The sequence below is a fragment of the Zootoca vivipara genome, chromosome 6 (genome assembly GCF_963506605.1).
Source record: "Zootoca vivipara chromosome 6, rZooViv1.1, whole genome shotgun sequence".
Classification (NCBI taxonomy): domain Eukaryota; kingdom Metazoa; phylum Chordata; class Lepidosauria; order Squamata; family Lacertidae; genus Zootoca; species Zootoca vivipara.
In genome coordinates this window covers 10,226,921-10,244,384 of record NC_083281.1, presented here as the reverse complement: position 1 = coordinate 10,244,384, position 17,464 = coordinate 10,226,921, and the positions used below count along the sequence as shown (strand labels likewise).

Here is a 17,464-nt window from a genome sequence, read left to right as displayed (position 1 = left end):
GTCTAGTATGGCTAATTCCATCTTCCTTATACACTTCATATGTGTCTCCAGATTTTGTTGGGGGTATATCGCAAGAGCGCCTCAACTGCGCAATAATATCGGGGAAGCATTGGGGAAGAAGGATGAATCAAGCAGAATTATATGCGGATGGTCCAGAATAAATCTGCCGCTAATGCACTATGGTTGGGTGGAATCATAGAATTGTAGTTGCAAGGGACCCCTGTGGGTCATCTAGTCCAACCCCCTGCAACGCAGGAATCTCAGCTAAAGCATCCGTGACAGATGGCCAACCAACCTCGGCTTAAAATCCTCCAAGGAAGGAGAGTCCTTCACCACCTGAGGAAAACCGTTCCACTGTCAAACAGCTCTTACCGTCGGGAAATCCTTCCTGATGTTGAGTCAGAATCTCCTTTTTTGTGTGACTTGAAGTCACTGATTCTCCATAGCAGGAGAAGACCAGCTTGTTCCTTCTTCCACATGACACCCCTTGAGATAGTTGAAGATGGCTCTCCTATCTCCTCTCAGACTCTTCTTTTCCAGGCTAAACATACTCAGCTCCTTCAACCGTTCTTCATAAGGCTTGGTCTCCAGACCCCTGATCATCTTGGTTGCCCTCCTCTGCACACCTTCCACCTTGTCAACATCCTTCCTAAATTATGGCACCCAGAACTGGACACAGATGTGGTCTGACCAAGGCAGAGTGGTACTATTACTTCCCTTGATGTGGACACTAGACTTCTGTTGATGCAGCCTAGAATAGCATTCGCTTTTTATGCTGCTGCATCACACGGTTGGCTCATGTTCAGCTTGTGGTCCACCAAGACCCCTAGATCCTTTTCATATGTACTGCTAGTAAGCCAGGTGTCCCCCCATCTTATATTTGTGCTGCTGAGTCACAGTTCTCATCGGATTATTAATCAATAAGGTGCAACTCTGTACGTTTGTGTATCGGGAAGAGCAGCAGAGTTCTACGGGGGCCTTGTCACCAGGTGGTGGGATGACAGGCCTCTTCCTGCAACCCCACCCTGAGTCCCCAGGTATGCATTTGGCTCGTCTGGCCTTGTCTGGCCTCCTGGAAGGGGGAGACACCTCCAGGCCAATCAATGCAGGCCCTGATTGATCGCCGCAAGAATGGCTGCCGGGAGACAGAGCAATTATACGCACACACTCACAGACGGGGAACCCTTTTTCATCCATGCCAAACGGTGGCCTGGGTGACCTTGTCCAACATCCGTTCTGGCTGCCGGATCTCGCCCCACCTGCCCAGGTGCTTTGTTCCACCTAAGAACATCCTTCCATACCCTCCAATGCCCTCCCGACAGATGTCAAGGAAGTAAATAACTATCTGGCTTTTAGAAGACCTATGCTGGACCGTTCTTAAGGACCCCTTCGGCAAATGAGACCTGAGGCAGGCCTCCCAAACGACGCTCTTAATCTCAGGGCCGTGGGTTTGAGCCCCACGTTGTGCAAAAGGTTTCCTGCACTGCAGGGGGTTGGATTAGATGACCCTCGGGGTCCCTTCCAACACTATGATTCTTTGATTCTAGGTAGGCACTAAAAATGTGCATGCTTGCTCTACGCTAGAAAACATTAAACCTGTGTTTGAAAACATCTGTGGTTGCGGTCCCATTTGTGCTTGCAGGCGTTTTAGAGGCATACAGGGTTGTCTGTGGACTGTCCGTAATGCGGTGTGTGCCAGGTAATGTGTGAAGAGGGGGACAGGCCGTGGCTCAGTGTCGGAGCGTCAACTGGATGCGTGCAGAAGATCCTTGGTTTAATCTCTGGCTTCCCCAGCAAAGACTTGCAGCCCGAAACTTCAGAGGGCCTTGATTTCTTGCTGAGGCTCAGCGGTACAGCCCCTGCTTTGTCTGGTGCTGGGTTCAAGTCTCCCCATCTCCAGGTGAGACTGGGGAGCTATTTTCTATTAAAGAAAGAAACAAACAAAAACATAGAAAGACAGCTTGCATTTTGGTTATACTTTCTTCCAGGCAATCACCAGCGACTATGGGATCATTATTTCCCGTTTCAGATGGGTGGGTGTTGTCTGTGTCCAAAGGTCTTTTTACCAGATTCTCCGGCCTCAGCACTTTCTGCTGAATCACCCAAGCAAGGAAGCAACCAGTTGACCCTTAAAAACCACACAGCTGTGTGAGGGGGAGTAAAGAGCAGAGCTAATTTTTCTGGCCCTCCATTTCAGGAGTGATTTTTCTTTGGGTTTAATTTTTTAGAATTATAGAAATGACACACTTTTCAGACTCTCCGCTTGAGCTTGACACCCTAGAGACCCCGCAGCCGGCTGCAGGCAGTCCTGAGCTCCAGCAACATTTTTAAAAAATGTTGTACATCGCCCTGGGATCTTTTGATAAATTGTAAATAAATTGTAATACAGTAATAATGATGATGATGATGATGATGATGATGATAATGATGCAGCGCAATAACTCCAATTCTGTCGAAGGCAGCTCCTCCAGGCTCTGCCCATCCGTCCTGGCAGGGTTGTTGTTGTTGTTGCGAGGCTGGGAACCGGGAGAGCTAAAAGCCCTCGGCGCGCCCTGTCCGCTGGGTGGCGACGCGGCCCTCTGCGCGCGCTCAGAGACTCTCTGGCGCGCCTCGGGGCTGGGCAGGAAGCGGCGGGCGAGAGGGAGGCGGCCTCGGCAGGCGGGCCGGCCGGCGGAAGGGGAGGGCCGGCGAGGGAGGAGCGAGCCAGCAGCCAGGCACGGAGCGAGCGAGCGCCGCCGCGCCAGCCGCTCCAAGTCCTTCCTCGCCGGGGCCTGAACTTTGCGCGCTGCCGCGATGCGCTAAGGCATTTTTGCGCACGGCGGGCGCCCCCCGGCTCTTCGCAGGAAACCAGCCCCCCACCTGGAGCTCCCGAGAAGCCCTCGCACCTCTTCGCGTCGCGCCCGCCCGCCATGGCCGACGGGGAGCCCCGGAGCGCCCCCAACCCTCTCCGGAGCGCGCCAGGCAGGGCCCCCCAACCCTCTCCGCACGGGCGACCCTCCTGAAATCCCGCCCCGGAAAAACTTGCCTGGCTTTTTATTCCCTTTCCCTTTCCTCCCTTCTCCCCTCCTGCGGGAGTTTCTTTCCAGGACCCCCTTTTTAACAAAACCTTTCCAAAACTTGGATACCCCCAACCCCTCTCCAACACTTTTCCCCCCTCGATCTGCAAAACAACTTTGGGGAGGGTGTATTTTTTCAGGGTCCCAGTTCTCCCTCTCCTAAGACTCTCCCCAAACGCCATCCCCTTCTTGCCCCCCCCCATTTTAAGGAATATTTTTTACCAGCCCGAAGTGACCTGGATTTAACTTTTTTATCTCTCCCCCCCCCGCTTTCCACCTTGAGCCCCCTAACCTGGGGGCCAGGCTGGTGACCGCTGACTCCCTCCTCGCACGAAATTGCCCTCCTGAAATTCCGCTCTGGGAGAAGCCAAGGCTTAATAAAAACAATAATCATAATGCTGTTGGTGATCTATTAAGGAGACATTTTTGTGCCTGACTTCAACGCCGCCGTCTGGAAGGAGAGAGCGCCCCCAACCCGCGGCTGGCGGCCGGAGCCGTGCTTGGCCCCCCCACCTCACCCCTCCGGCCCCCCACCACGGACACCCCCACCGCACCCCTCTCCCCCCCTGCGGGGCGCTATGGCCATGGTGACCGGGGAATGGGGCGACCCTAACGGAGGCGAGGCCAACGGCTTGGAGAAGGGCTACCCACGGCACTCCGAGGACGACTCGGCCTCCCCCCAGGGGGGCACCAGCGACCAGGAACCCCTCGACGACGACAAGCCGGGCATCCAAGTGGACTGCGTGGTGTGCGGGGACAAATCCAGCGGGAAGCACTACGGCGTCTTCACCTGCGAGGGCTGCAAGAGTTTCTTCAAGCGCAGCATCCGCAGAAACCTCAGCTATACTTGCAGGTGGGCCTGGATTATTACTATTTTTAAAATATCTTTTGGGGGTGGGGTGGCGGGGGGGGGGGGAAAGGGAGCACACCTGTGCATCACCTCCATTCATCCATTTATTTAACACCGCATTTCTCTCTGAATTGCCCCCAAACCACCCCTTTTTCTCTCCGGCCTGGCCTTCCCTGAGAATTCGAGAAGTAGGGGTGCTCTGCCATGCATCAGACTGGGAGAAGGGGGTGCCCTTTCTGTTTGTGAGAAGGGGGTGCTGTGCCAGTTTGTGAGAAGGGGTTGCTCTCTCTATGGGTGAGGAAGGGAGCTGTGTCTTCCTGTTTATGAGAAGGGCATCCTCTGTCCATTTGCGGGGAGAGGGCGCTGTGCTCTCTGAGAAGGGGTGCTGGCTGACCCCCCGGGCCTCCTCTGGGGAGTCTGGGCCTTCTCTGGCTTTCCAGCCTTGAAGCCGCCTCAAAATCCAGGCCGCCTTTGGGGTCTGTTCCTCTGCCTGCTCCTTCTTGGATTGGGGCTTCTTGCTTTGAGACGGAGTCAGGGACACCTTTCGATTCCCATTGTTGGCATCCCTGGAGAGGTGGGTGCCAGGAAATGTGCCCCCCCATCTCCTGTTCCCAGTGCAGCGCTAGAACCCCCCCCCACCGCCAACACACACTCCAAATTATTTCGGATTCCCTTTCCCAAGTCTGTATCCTATATCATTTCCTTTGTATGTATCCACTCCTTTTCCTTCAAGGAACTTGATTCCCTCCCTCCCTCTGCAGTCCTCACAACAACCTTACAAGGTTGGGAGATGGCGGGCGCATGGTGGAATTTGAACCTTGGTCTCCCAAGCCCTAGCCTAGCCCGACACTCAAGGCTCTGGTGAACCTGTGTAGTAGTCAGTCCCTGGTGAAAATTGGCCTTCCGCCTTGAGAGCGCAGCTTGGCTCGCTGACTCGAGCAACTTGCTGTCTGGTTTTGCAGTGCCCTGAGGTGTTTTGCTGGTCCAGGCGAGGTGGCCGGGGGGTGGCCCGCTCAAGTGCCACCCCTGCCTCCTTGACACCCCTAAATGCATCATTGCTTCTGGTGGATGTGGCCTTTGCTGGAGCATATAAACGCTTAAGCAGGCGCGTGGTTCAGAGTTGAGGGGGCTCTGTTATACTTTGGGTGTCCCCTTTTGAGAGGAGAGGTGACGAAAAGAACATTTTAACAATGCACGGCGCTTGTGTGTATGCAGGAGACCAAATACGGTTCCTTCTGATGTTATGTAGCAATCATAGAATCGTTGAGTTGGGACCCAAAGGTCATCTAGTCCAACCCCCTGCAGTCATTCCTGTGCTTTATGTTTCTGCAGGCGGATTGGGTTTTATGCAGCAGTCTTGCATTTTAAGGGTCATTGAATCGTAGAATTTTAGAGTTGGAAGGGTTATATAGTATCGTATCCTGGTCATTCTTATTTTTTAAAAATTGATTTTCCATGTGCTCTCACCCAGTGTTAGCAACTCAGATATATAAGCTAGGGGCCAAGTTGCTCCTTAAACCAAAAGTCTTATTTTCCAAAATGATGCACTGGCTGATGGAGGACAACCTTGGGCCTGGTTAAGAGCTTTGAGAATTTAAAAGAAGGAAAGTCATTTGATCCAAAGACAGTCCACACATCTATTGGCCTATTCCGACCCCTTTTTCTTAATGGTGACACGGACCATTCATAACGTAACCGTGAAAAGTGCAGTGGGGGAGAAGTGCAAAGACAAGCAACAACCAATCACTATAACGCTCTTCACTGCTCCTGCTCAGGCTGCACAGAAAAAGCGTTTTGGTTCCCGAAACTTAATTCCGATTGTGCAGATAAAATATAACAGATAGAATTCTACAGGATGGGGTATTAGTGTGCGAAAAGAGTTCAGATCCAAGGATCTCCAGATGGAGGCTTTGCTCTCAGGCATCTTCGCTTGGTCAAAAGTGGTCGAAAGCCAGGTGCAAAATGCGCCTGGCTAATTTCTAACACTGGCTGGGGTGTGTCGAATCCCTTGCTTTACCCAAAGAGAGGTTGTGTGTGCGCACGTTTGCGTGTGTAGAAATCAGCAACTTTTTTTGTGGCTTGAGTGCTGTCTCAACAAAGTGAGAGCCCCTTCTGTTGCCCCACTCACTTTTTGCCTCTGGCCCTGCCCACCACGATCCCCCCCCCTCCAGGAGGTCCCCCCACACCTTCCCTCGGCCCCGGGTGTCAGTGAAACCGGCCAGCCGCAGGTTCCCTCTGTCCTCCTTAAGAGATTAAGCTTTGAAATTAAGCCTGGGAATGAGAGCCAGCCGTGGGATAGTGGTTAGAGTGTTTGGACCAATACTTACATGGGAGACCAGGGTTCAAATCTTGCTGCCCACAGCCCATGAAGCTCACTGGGTGACCTCAGGACAGTCACTGCCAAGGACTCTCCTTCCTAGCAGCGGTTGAATGGCCGTCTGTTAGGGATTCTTTACCTGCCATTCCTGCATTGCAGGGGGTTGGACTAGATGACCCTCAGGGGTCTCTTCCAACTCTACAATGCTAGGATTCTGCAATAATGCTAATGGTCTGCCTTGCAGGGCTGTTGTTGCAAAGATTTCAGCAGTCCTTGGAGTGCTGAGGAAGTGTTCGGAATCATAAACAGCATTTATTCTTTTCTCAGCTCCGCTTTCCAGGAATCCTTGGAATGAGATTTATTGCAAGAACTCTGGGACTAATCCTGAACGGTGTGTGTGTGTGTGCCTCGTCATCCCCTTTGTGACATCCATGAGTGGTAGTCAAGTCGGGGCTTGCGTGAATCGCCCATGTTGGGGCCTGTGGCGCTGTTGCGATAACCTTGGATTTTGCTCCATTAAAAACAAACGCTCAAGTTACAAGCCCTCAAGGCGGTTCAGAGTTGGCCGCCGCCACCCGCACTCAGTACTCTGCCCTTCCCCGTGAGTGGGAAAAAGCAGCCGATTTCACTCATGCCGTAGCCAAATCCTTGCCAAATTTCGCTGCAGCCCTCAGGGAAGAGGGTTTGGGTGTGAAATATTGCCTGCCTCCTTTAACACCTGGCCAGCTTTCTGATTTGGGAGTTGGGTTTTTAATCCTGCGGTTTAGGGCTTTCGCGTGTATGTATAAATTCTCCTTTGGGTGTGGACTTCCTGTGATCCGGAGCAGGTGATTCGAATCCAGTACCAGAGATTGACAGGTGCTTTCCCTTAGTTTGTGGCAGCCCATGTGCCCTCAAAAATCTGAATTTGGACTAGATGTCCCTGGGGGTTCCTTCCAACTCTCTACTTCGATGATTCTGTGATTCGGATCTAACATTTCTCTAGCAGTTGCAAATATGCTGCCAGACAGTGTTAGAAACTCAGATATATAATAAGCATGGGGCCAAATGGCTCCTTAAACTAAGGTTGCTGTTGCCAAAACGGAAAGCCTAGTTGCCCTTTTTGGGCCCTAAAGTCTCATTTTCCAAATGATGGACTGAATGTGATGGATTCTCAGTTAAACATCAGGCTAGTTCAGAGGACAACCTTGAGCCAGGTTAAGAACTTTGAGAACTTAAAGAAGAAAAGTCCCTTCATCCAGGGACAGTCCACAAATATTGGCTTATTCCAGCCTCTTTTTTTATCAATGGACCATTTTTTTATCATGGACCATTCATAACGTAGGAATATTCTTCCCAACGCTGAGCAGGGCAGTGGGGGAACAGAAGGCAAGTGACAACAGTTCACTCTAATGCTGTTCCCTGCCGCTGCTCAGACTGCACTGAAAAACCGTTTTGGTTGCTGAAATTCATTCCGATTGTGCCGATAAAATATGGCAGGATGGGGCCTTGGTGTGTGAAAACAGTCCAGATCCAAGGATCCGATCCCCCAGACGGGGGAGACGTCAGGCATCATCCTGGCAGCCAGGCATCTTCACTTGGTTGCAGGTGGCCGATAGCCAGGTGCAAAATGTGCCTGGCACCTGGCAAATTGGAGTCATAAAGAGTCATAGAATTGTAGAGTTGGAAGGGGCCCTGAGGGTCCTCTAGTCCAACCCCCTGCAATGCAAGGTTCTTGCATTAATCCACAAAGCCCAAAGTAACTCTGGCTCACCTTACAATCATACCTCGGTTTACGTATGCTTCGGTTTGAGTATTTTCAGTTTAAGTACTCCGCGGACCCGTCTGGAACGGATTAATCCACTTTCCATTACTTTCAATGGGAAAGTTCGCTTCAGGTTAAGTACGCTTCAGGTTAGGTACAGACTTCCGGAACCAATTGTGAACTTAAACCGAGGTACCACTGTATTTCTTCTGGCCCCCTTTTACAGGCATCTGAGCCTTGTGCCCTGTGTAACTCGCTGCCACTGGAGGCGGGGAAGGAATTGTGCCTGCCTTTTTTTTTTTGTTTTTTTTTAATCTCCTAAAACGGGGTAGGCAACCTAAGGCCCGAGGGCCGGATGCGGCCCAATCACCGGCTCAATCCGGCCCACGGACGGTCTGGGAATCAGCGTGTTTTTACAGGAGTAGAATGTGTTGTTTTATTTAAAATGCATCTCTGGGTTATTTGTGGGGCATAGGAATTCGTTCACCCCCCCCAATATATATATATATATATATATATATATATATATATATATATATATATATATATATATATTCCAGGTGGCGCTGTGCGTTAAACCACAGAGCCTAGGGCTTGCTGATCAGAAGGTCGGCGGTTTGAATCCCTGCGACGGGGTGAGCTCCCATTGCTCAGTCCCAGCTCCTGCCAACCTAGCAGTTCGAAAGCACGTCAAAGTGCAAGTAGATAAATAGGGACCAGTACAGCGGGAAGGTAAACGGCGTTTCCATGTGCTGCTCTGGTTCGCCAGAAGCGGCTTTGTCATGCTGGCCACATGACCTGGAAGCTATACGCCGGCTCCCTCGGCCAATAACGGAAGATGAGCGCCGCAACCCCAGAGTCGGTCACAATTGGACCTAATGGTCAGGGGTCCCTTTACCTTTACCTTATAATCCAGCCCCCCACAAGGTCTGAGGGACGGTGGACCGGCCCCCTGCTGAAAAAGTTTGCTGACCCCTGTAAAAAGCTGTGTGAGTGAGATGGGCCTCCTCACTGTGGATTTTTTTTCTTGCTAACATTTATTTATTTATTTATTGGGGGGGTGGACTTATTTAAGCAAACATATACAGTCGGAATTCGAACAGCTTAGTCCTCGAATGTTTTCACTCCCGAACATCACAAACCCGTAAGTGAGTTCCGTGACTTCCAATTGGTTGCAGAAGCTTCCTGCAGCCAATCAGAAGCCACGCTTTGGTTTTCGAATGTTTCGTAAGTCGAACGGATTTCCGGAACAGATTCCGTTCGACTTCCAAGGTACGACTGCATACACTTGTAACAAAACCTCTTACGTATTGATTTTTTTTGGGGGGGGGAACTATAAGCAGAAAGAGTTAAAAGTTAGTATTTTTAAAAATCAAAAAAACAGTTGAAAAATGACAATATATATTAATAATGTTGCTGTTGTTGAAATTTGTATACCACCCTAAACTTGCATGTCTCAGGGCAGTTCACAGGATAAAAAAGCGATCTAAAAACACGGAAAAACAAATTATAAACAAAAAGAAACCAAATAACTCATGGAAAGGTTAAGATTAGCGACAAAAAAGCAGTTTCAAACAGGTACTTAAAAAAGCATTCAGGAGGAGGTATTTAAAAATCGACAGTGTATTTATTTAAAGAACAAAATATCAACATAAAGCAGTTAAAACCTGTATTTTTTTATTTGATCAGATGATAATTACAATTGACCGTGTCTTATTTAGCAAAATTCTAAGCCCTTCACTGATGTTTTTATTGATCTGATTGCGGTTTTATTTGCTGTGCGCTGCATATACCACGCCACAGCCAATCACCGCCACCATCTCATTTTTTGGTTTTTTTTAAGCGCCTAGTCTTTCCATTGTGATGGCCGTAACCCAGGCTTAAGGTTGCCATTTGGCAATTCGCTTATATGCCTGAGTTTCTAACACTGCCTTGGAGAATTCCATCAAGGTCTGACCTTCTGCACTCAAAGCAGATGACCTAACCCCGTGGTTTCCCTAGCTTTCTTTCGGGCCAAGCCACCACCACCTCACCTCCATAAATGTCCTCCCCTACAAAAAGCAATTGTTCCGCTCAGGAAGATAATAACAGTGCGAAGAAAGTGCCGAGCGGCAGCAATTAATTGCGCGCTTATTCCAAATCCAATTAAAACCCCTTCGTTCAATTAATGTAACAAGGCGTAGGGACTCGCACCCGGTCCCCGGCAGCAAGGGCCTTTGTGTGACATTAGGAGGACTCGCGACTGCCTCTCGGGCCTCTCTCTTTGTGGCCGGAGTAATTGAACCCGTAATTTATTTATTTCCCTTGTATAAAACGGGGTGTGTTTGTGTCCCTGCCGTCTCCACAAGGGAGCCTTTCATGCCTTTTTTTCTCCCAACAGTTGGACGGCGCCCAAAGCCGGCCTTATTTGCCTATTTAACGCACGCTCCACTTTGGTGGCAAATGATCTGGCCCCCTAATGACATCATTAGTGGGACCATCGGCCTTGACAAAGCTTGGCCCATCAGAGTTCGTTCACATGGATATTGGTATCCGTACTCAGAAGCTGATTTCTCTGATTTGCAGATTTCTCTGATTTGCTGAAGGTTGAGAGATTCAGGGCAGATTTTTTCTATAATAATAATAATAATAATAATAATAATAATAATAATAATAATAATAATAAACCTCCTCTTCATTCGGCACATGGTTAAACTGTGGAACTCCCTCCCACTGGACCACGATGGCTACCCAAGTCCTCAGTTCATTGGCTTCAAATGACAAGGAAGGAAAGTTCCATAGTGAAACGGACTTCCTTGGAAGGTGGCGGAGTCTCCTTCCTTGGAGTTTTTAAAGCAGAGTTCGGATGGCCATTCTTGTCAGGGAACCTTTAGCATTGCAGGGGGGGGGGTTGGATTAGATGAGCCTTAGGGGTCCCTTCCAGCTCCACATTTCTGTGAAAGAAAAGGGGAAAGTGCAGAAGGAAGGGTGGGAGAGGCCTTGCTTAAGGCGCATCTGCGTTGCCAAACTCGAATCTTCAGATTGTACAGCTCTTTTGCCTTTTGCAGGTTTGAGGAGCGCAGCCCATCTTGTATCCATTTTAATTTGTATTGAAGGAATAATGCCAGTTCTTTACTTAATAATAGCAAGGCTCACCTCCTCTACGAACACCCCAACTACTGCTATACTGCCAATTTTACTCCTAGTGCTATCCGCCTGAGAAGCTAGTACAGGCCTTGCCCTTTTAGTCTCCACCTCCCGAACTCATGGAACTGATCACATAAAAACCCTAAACTTACTAAAATGCTAAAAATTATCCGTGGGGCGGGGTGGTTTTGCACCTTCACCTTTGCTCTGCCCCTTCTGTTGCATAGACTTTGGACCCGGCTGTTTACATCCCCCCCCCGCCCCACTTTGTTCCAACGTGTGTAAAGGAGCCCTCTCCTGCCTCCCTGGTCTTTTTCTGCATATAAAATATATTTCTGTTTTTGCATATTTTTTAAAAAAATACCGTATATTTTTATTGAGAATTTTTTTATAAAGAAAAAGAAAAACAATAACATATCTTACCATGTTCAAACATTCAAGACATGCACACAAGAAAAAAGAAAACAAAAAATATTTACAAATCAAAATAATCTTTGATTCTAACTTAATTTCCCTCATGGACTTCCTCGTGCCCCCTATTTAGCGATTCATTGCATATCCTTTCGCGCAGGTTCTATTCATATTTTATATCCATAATTACCATTATCTCCTTTTCTTTAAACTTTAACATCCATTATATAATTCTATTCTATATTTTAAAAATATCTCCCTTAATTCTCAACCTGCAACATTCTCAACATGCACAATTGCTTATATTTCTCTTCATATATCAATTTTACAATATTTTTTATAATATACCGTATTCCAAATTTCTTCCATTCTTCTTCCGTCTTCTCCTCTCCCCGTTTCTGTCATTTATAGGCATCAAGGGTTCTTGTTTTTGCCCTTCTCTGCAAACCCGGAGTTTGCAGAAGTTTCTTGCTTGTAAGCAAATAAGTAAAAAATAAAGACATGGCATGTGAGGGAAAAGGGAGGGCAAAAGACACTGGAGGTGTTGCTGCTGACCTTGAAAGCCCTAAATGGCCTCGCCAAGGATACCCAAAGCAGCGTCTCCACCCCCATTGTTCAGCCCAGACACAGAGAGCCAGCGCCAAAGGCCTTCTGGCGGTTCCTTCATCGTGAGAAGTGAGGTTACAGGGAACCAGGCAGAGGGTCTTCTTGGTGGTGGCGCCCACCCTGTTGAACGCCCTCCCATCAGATGTCAAGGAAATAAACAACTATCTGGCTTTTAGAAGACACCTGAAGGCAGCCCTGTTTAGGGAGGTTTTTAATGTTTGATGTTTTATTGTGCTTTTAATTGGGAGCCACCCAGAGTAGCTGGGGAAACCCAACCAGATGGGTGGGGTATAAATAATCAATTATTACTACTACTACAGTGGTACCTTGGTTTGCATACATTTTGGGTTGCAAACACGTCAAACCCGGAAGTGTGTGTCCAGGTTTGCAACCTTTTTTGGGATTACAACCCATTTTTTATTTTTTTTATTACGGACAAATTTTTTTTTGGAGGCCCCATTGGCGAAAGCGCACCTTGGGTTACAACCTGTTTTGGTTTACAAACGGACCTCCGGAATTGATTATGCTTGTAAAACAAGGTACCTCTGTACTACTATGGAGGAACAGAATAACCCACATGTAAAATGTGGGTTATTTAAAGAAATTTACGTCCTCTGTCTTTAAAAGAAATTTAAAGAACCTTTTAATGAGGGTGAAAGAGGAGAGCGCAAAATATGGTCTGAAGCTCAACATCAAAAAAACAAAGTTTGTGGCCACTGGTCTCATCACCTCCTGGCAAATAGAAGGGGAAGAAAATGGAGGCAGTGAGAGATTTTACTTTCTTGGGCTCCTTGATCACTGCAGATGGTGACAGCAGTCACGAAATTAAAAGACGCCTGCTTCTTGGGAGAAAAGCAATGACAAACCTAGACAGCATCTTAAAAAGCAGAGACATCACCTTGCCGACAAAGGTCCGGATAGTTAAAGCTATGGTTTTCCCAGGAGTGATGTATGGAAGTGAGAGCTGGACCATAAAGAAGGCTGATCGCTGAAGAATTGATGCTTTTGAATTATGGTGCTGGAGGAGACACTTGAGAAGATCAAACCTATCCATTCTGAAGGAAATCAGCCCTGAGTGCTCACTGGAAGGACAGATCGTGAAGCTGAGGCTCCAATACTTTGGCCACCTCATGAGAAGAGAAGACTCCCTGGAAAAGACCCTGATGTTGGGAAAGATGGAGGGCACAAGGAGAAGGGGACGACAGAGGACAAGATGGTTGGACAGTGTTCTCGAAGCTACGAACATGAGTTTGACCGAACTGCGGGAGGCAGTGGAAGACAGGAGTGCCTGGCGTGCTCTGGTCCATGGGGTCACTAAGAGGCGGACACAACTAAACAACAACAACAGCAACAACAACATAGAATAGTAGAGTCGGAAGGGGCCCCTGAGGGTCATCCAGTCCAACCCCCTGCAATGCAGGAATCTCAGCTCAAGCATCCTTGACAGATGGTCCTCCAACCTCTGCTTAAAAGTCTCCAAGGAAGGAGAGTCCATAGCCTCCTGAGGGAGACTGTTCCCCAGCTCTCAATGTCAGGAAGTTGTTGGCCACCACCCTCCTCTGCACGTGTTCATGTGTACCAGTTTAAAATCATGAGGACTAGATCCCTGCTCCATTTCTAAATGAAAGGACCCTAGCTTAAGGGCTCAGTCCCCAATGGCATGTCCCCAATGCTGTGCCCAGGGTCCTGAAACCTTGGAGAGTCGCTGCCAGTCAGTGCAGGCAGTCTTAAGCTTCAGTGGACCAGCGTTGTGATGCGGTCTAAAGCGTCTTTCCGATGATAGGCCTCTTCCTCTGAGGCGAGGCAGTCTCGCCTGCCTTCCTGCTTTATCCCTCCTGCCCTGGCAACCCTCTCCCCAGAGCCCCTTGTCCGGGGCGGAGGGAATTTTTGGGATTCCTGACTCCTTTGCCTGCTCATGCGCATTGACCTGATGGGCCCCCGAAAGAGAGAAGTTGTCTGTGTGTGCATTTGGAGAAGAGAGAGGGTTGCGATTCTTTGCTAGTTATGGCCTACTTGAAATGAGGCTGCACTTTAAATTTTAATACTGTATTTTAATCTGTATTTTAATTAATTGTTTTTATGTTTTATTGTGGTTCTGTTGGTGTCAGCCGCCCTGAGCCCGGTTTTTGACTGGGGAGGGCCGGGTATAAATAAAAATTATATTATTATTATTATTATTATTATTATTATTATTATTATTATTATTATTATTATTATAGTACAGAAGGCAAGTGTCCAAATGGGATTGGGAGGGGGGCAGGAATTGGCAGGGGTTCATCACAACCAATGCGGAGTCCAGAATTCTCTTCTCCCCGTGGTTAGAAACTCGGATATATAGGCCAATCGCCAAGTGGCACCTTAAACCCAGGTTATAGTTGCCACAATAGAATGGCTAGGCACAATCCCCCCCCCCCCCCCGAAAAAAAGTGGGACGATGATGATGATGATTTCTATATCACTTTATATTTTAAAGAAAAAAAACATCTCAAAGTTGTTTACAACACATTAAAATATCCAATCAAACAATCCAGAATAAAACAAATTCAGGCTTCCAGGAAAATATTTCTGATTCTTCTCTAAGTGACATTTTGCTTCCAATTTATTTACTTATTTATTTACCTACCAGTGAGAGCTGGACCATAAAGAAGGCTGATCGCCGAAGAATGGATGCTTTTGAATCATGGTGCTGGAGGAGACTCTTGAGAGTCCCATGGACTGCAAGAAGATCAAACCTCTCCATTCTTCAGGAAATCAGCCCTGAGTGCTCACTGGAAGGACAGATCCTGAAGCTGAGGCTCCAAGACTTTGGCCACCTCATGAGAAGAGAAGACTCCCTGGAAAAGACCCTGATGTTGGGAAAGATTGAGGGCACAAGGAGAAGGGGACGACAGAGGACGAGATGGTTGGACAGTGTTCTCGAAGCTACGAACATGAGTCTGACCAAATGCAGGAGGCAGTGGAAGACAGGAGTGCCTGGCGTGCTCTGATCCATGGGGTCACGAAGAGTCCGACACGACTAAACGACTAAACAACAACAACAACCTACCTACTTAATATACAGGCATACCTCTATTACGTCTGCTTCAGCTTGCGTACTTTCAGGTTAAGTACGCAGCAGACCAGGAAGTGTTTACTTCCGGGTTCCGCCACGCGTGCTTGCGCAGAAGCATTATGCGCGCTTCGTGCACATGCGCTATCGCCACTCTGGATACATACTTTTCGGGGTGCTAATGGCACCCCGGAACGGATCAGGTACGTTTCCAGAGGTACCACTGTATACAGTAGAGCCTCCCCCTAGCAGAAGTGCTCTAGGAAGGCAGGGTGGTGTAGTGGTGAGAATGGCAGACTGGGACCCAGGAGACCAGGGTTCACATCCCCACTCAGTGATGGGGCTCACTGGGCGACCTTGGAGTCAGTCGCAGCCTCTTAGCCTACCTCTCAGGGTCGTGGTAGGGATTAACTGAGGGGGGGGGTGAACCATGTACTCCTTGGAGAAAAAGGTGGGAGATAAATGCAATAAATTAGCTCTTCTGCTTATCTGTTTAAGAAAGCTGGAGGGGCCAAGCAGGTGGAGATGTCAGTCGCCAGCCTGGCACCCATGTGGTTGCGATGGGACCCGCGCCAGTTGCAAAACGCGCCTGGCACCTGGCTAATTAATTTGACCATTTAGGTTGCCCTCTTCTGGACACGTTCCAGCTTGTCAGTATCCTTCTTGAACTGTGGTGTCCAGTTCTGGGCACCACAGTTCAAGAAGGATACTGACAAGCTGGAACGTGTCCAGAGGAGGGCAACCAAAATGGTCAAAGGCCTGGAAACGATGCCTTATGAGGAACGGCTTAGGGAGCTGGGTATGTTTAGCCTGGAGAAGAGAAGGTTAAGGGGTGATACGATAGCCATGTTCAAATATATGAAAGGATGTCATATGGAGGAGGGAGAAAGATTGTTTTCTGCTGCTCCAGAGAAGCGGACACGGAGCAATGGATTCAAACTTCAAGAAAGAAGATTCCACCTAAACATTAGGAAGAACTTCCTGACAGTAAGAGCTGTTCGACAGTGGAACTTGCTGCCAAGGAGTGTGGTGAAGTCTCCTTCTTTGGAGGTCTTTAAGCGGAGGCTTGACAGCCATCTGTCAGGAATGCTTTGATGGTGTTTCCTGCTCGGCAGGGGGTTGGACTGGATGGTCCTTGTGGTCTCTTCCAACTCTATGATTCTATGATTCTAATTTCTGATACTGTACCAAGGTAGTAATAGGAGATATTCCCCAAGTCCAAAACCCTGGAGATCCACTTCCACTCAGGGTTTATTTTTCTGTGGCTATTTGGCTAATGTTGTTTTATAGATTATAAATGCTGTATTGATGTGTCAATCATATAACACGACTTTTGCTTGAATGGTAGCACTTAGCTTGTGGTTTTTTTGTAAGCTGCTGCTTTGTTAACAGTTGCAAAATGCGCCTGGGGAATTTCTAGCACTGGGTGCCTTACAGGAGAGGTTTATCTTACTTTTATTTTTTATTTTTTAACAATATGTGCATTTCCTTAAAGGTACAGGACGGCTGTGTGTGTAAAGGCAGCTTATCTGATGATTTTTGTTTCAACCTAGGTCGAACCGCGACTGCCAGATCGACCAGCACCACCGCAATCAATGCCAGTATTGCCGCCTGAAAAAGTGTTTCCGCGTTGGGATGAGGAAAGAAGGTACTCTCCAGTTTTGGGGTGTGTGTGTGTGATATTTGGAGAGATACAAACTCCAAAGAGGAAGGCAGATATGTCTGTTAACCTTGTCGCTTGCAGGACCTTGAAAGCTGCTGAATTTATTTCGCGCTGCATCACACAACTCATGTCATCAGATGTATCACTTATTTTGGGGTTTATTTTCATCCTCATGTTTCTGCATCCCACCTTTCCTCCCAAGAGCTCTAAGTAGCACCCGTTGTTTTCCCCTTCTCCCCGTTTTTATCTTTACTACAACCCTGCGAGGTAGGTTAGGCTGAGAGGCAGCTGCTAGCCCCCAAGGAGAAAGCAAGAGAAAAGGAAAAGAAGGGGAAAAACTGAAGAAAGATAGAGTAGAGTAAAACGACTCCTGGCTCTCTGCAGCTCATACCTATGACAAACTTGTTGTTGTTGTTTAGTTGTTTAGTTGTGTCCGACTCTTCGTGACCCCATGGACCAGAGCACGCCAGGCACTCCTGTCTTCCACTGCCTCCCGCAGTTTGGTCAGACTCATGTTGGTGGCTTCGAGAACACTGTCCAACCATCTCGTCCTCTGTCGTCCCCTTCTCCTTGTGCCCTCTATCTTTCCCAACATCAGGGTCTTTTCCAGGGAGTCTTCTCTTCTCATGAGGTGGCCAAAGT

The 17,464-nt window shown here is 48.2% G+C and overlaps 1 protein-coding gene across 1 annotated transcript in view; it reads left to right on the top strand.

The window, feature by feature from the left end:
* Positions 1 to 2,827: 2,827 nt before the first annotated feature.
* The window catches only part of NR2F6 (nuclear receptor subfamily 2 group F member 6), a 27,149-nt gene continuing 12,512 nt past the window's right edge, over positions 2,828 to 17,464 (top strand). Inside the window, exons 1-2 of the mRNA XM_035120605.2 lie at positions 2,828 to 3,909; positions 16,713 to 16,807. Coding sequence (XP_034976496.1) covers positions 3,635 to 3,909; positions 16,713 to 16,807 — 370 coding nt within the window. The 5' untranslated portion in view covers positions 2,828 to 3,634. The remainder of the gene's footprint in view (positions 3,910 to 16,712; positions 16,808 to 17,464) is intronic.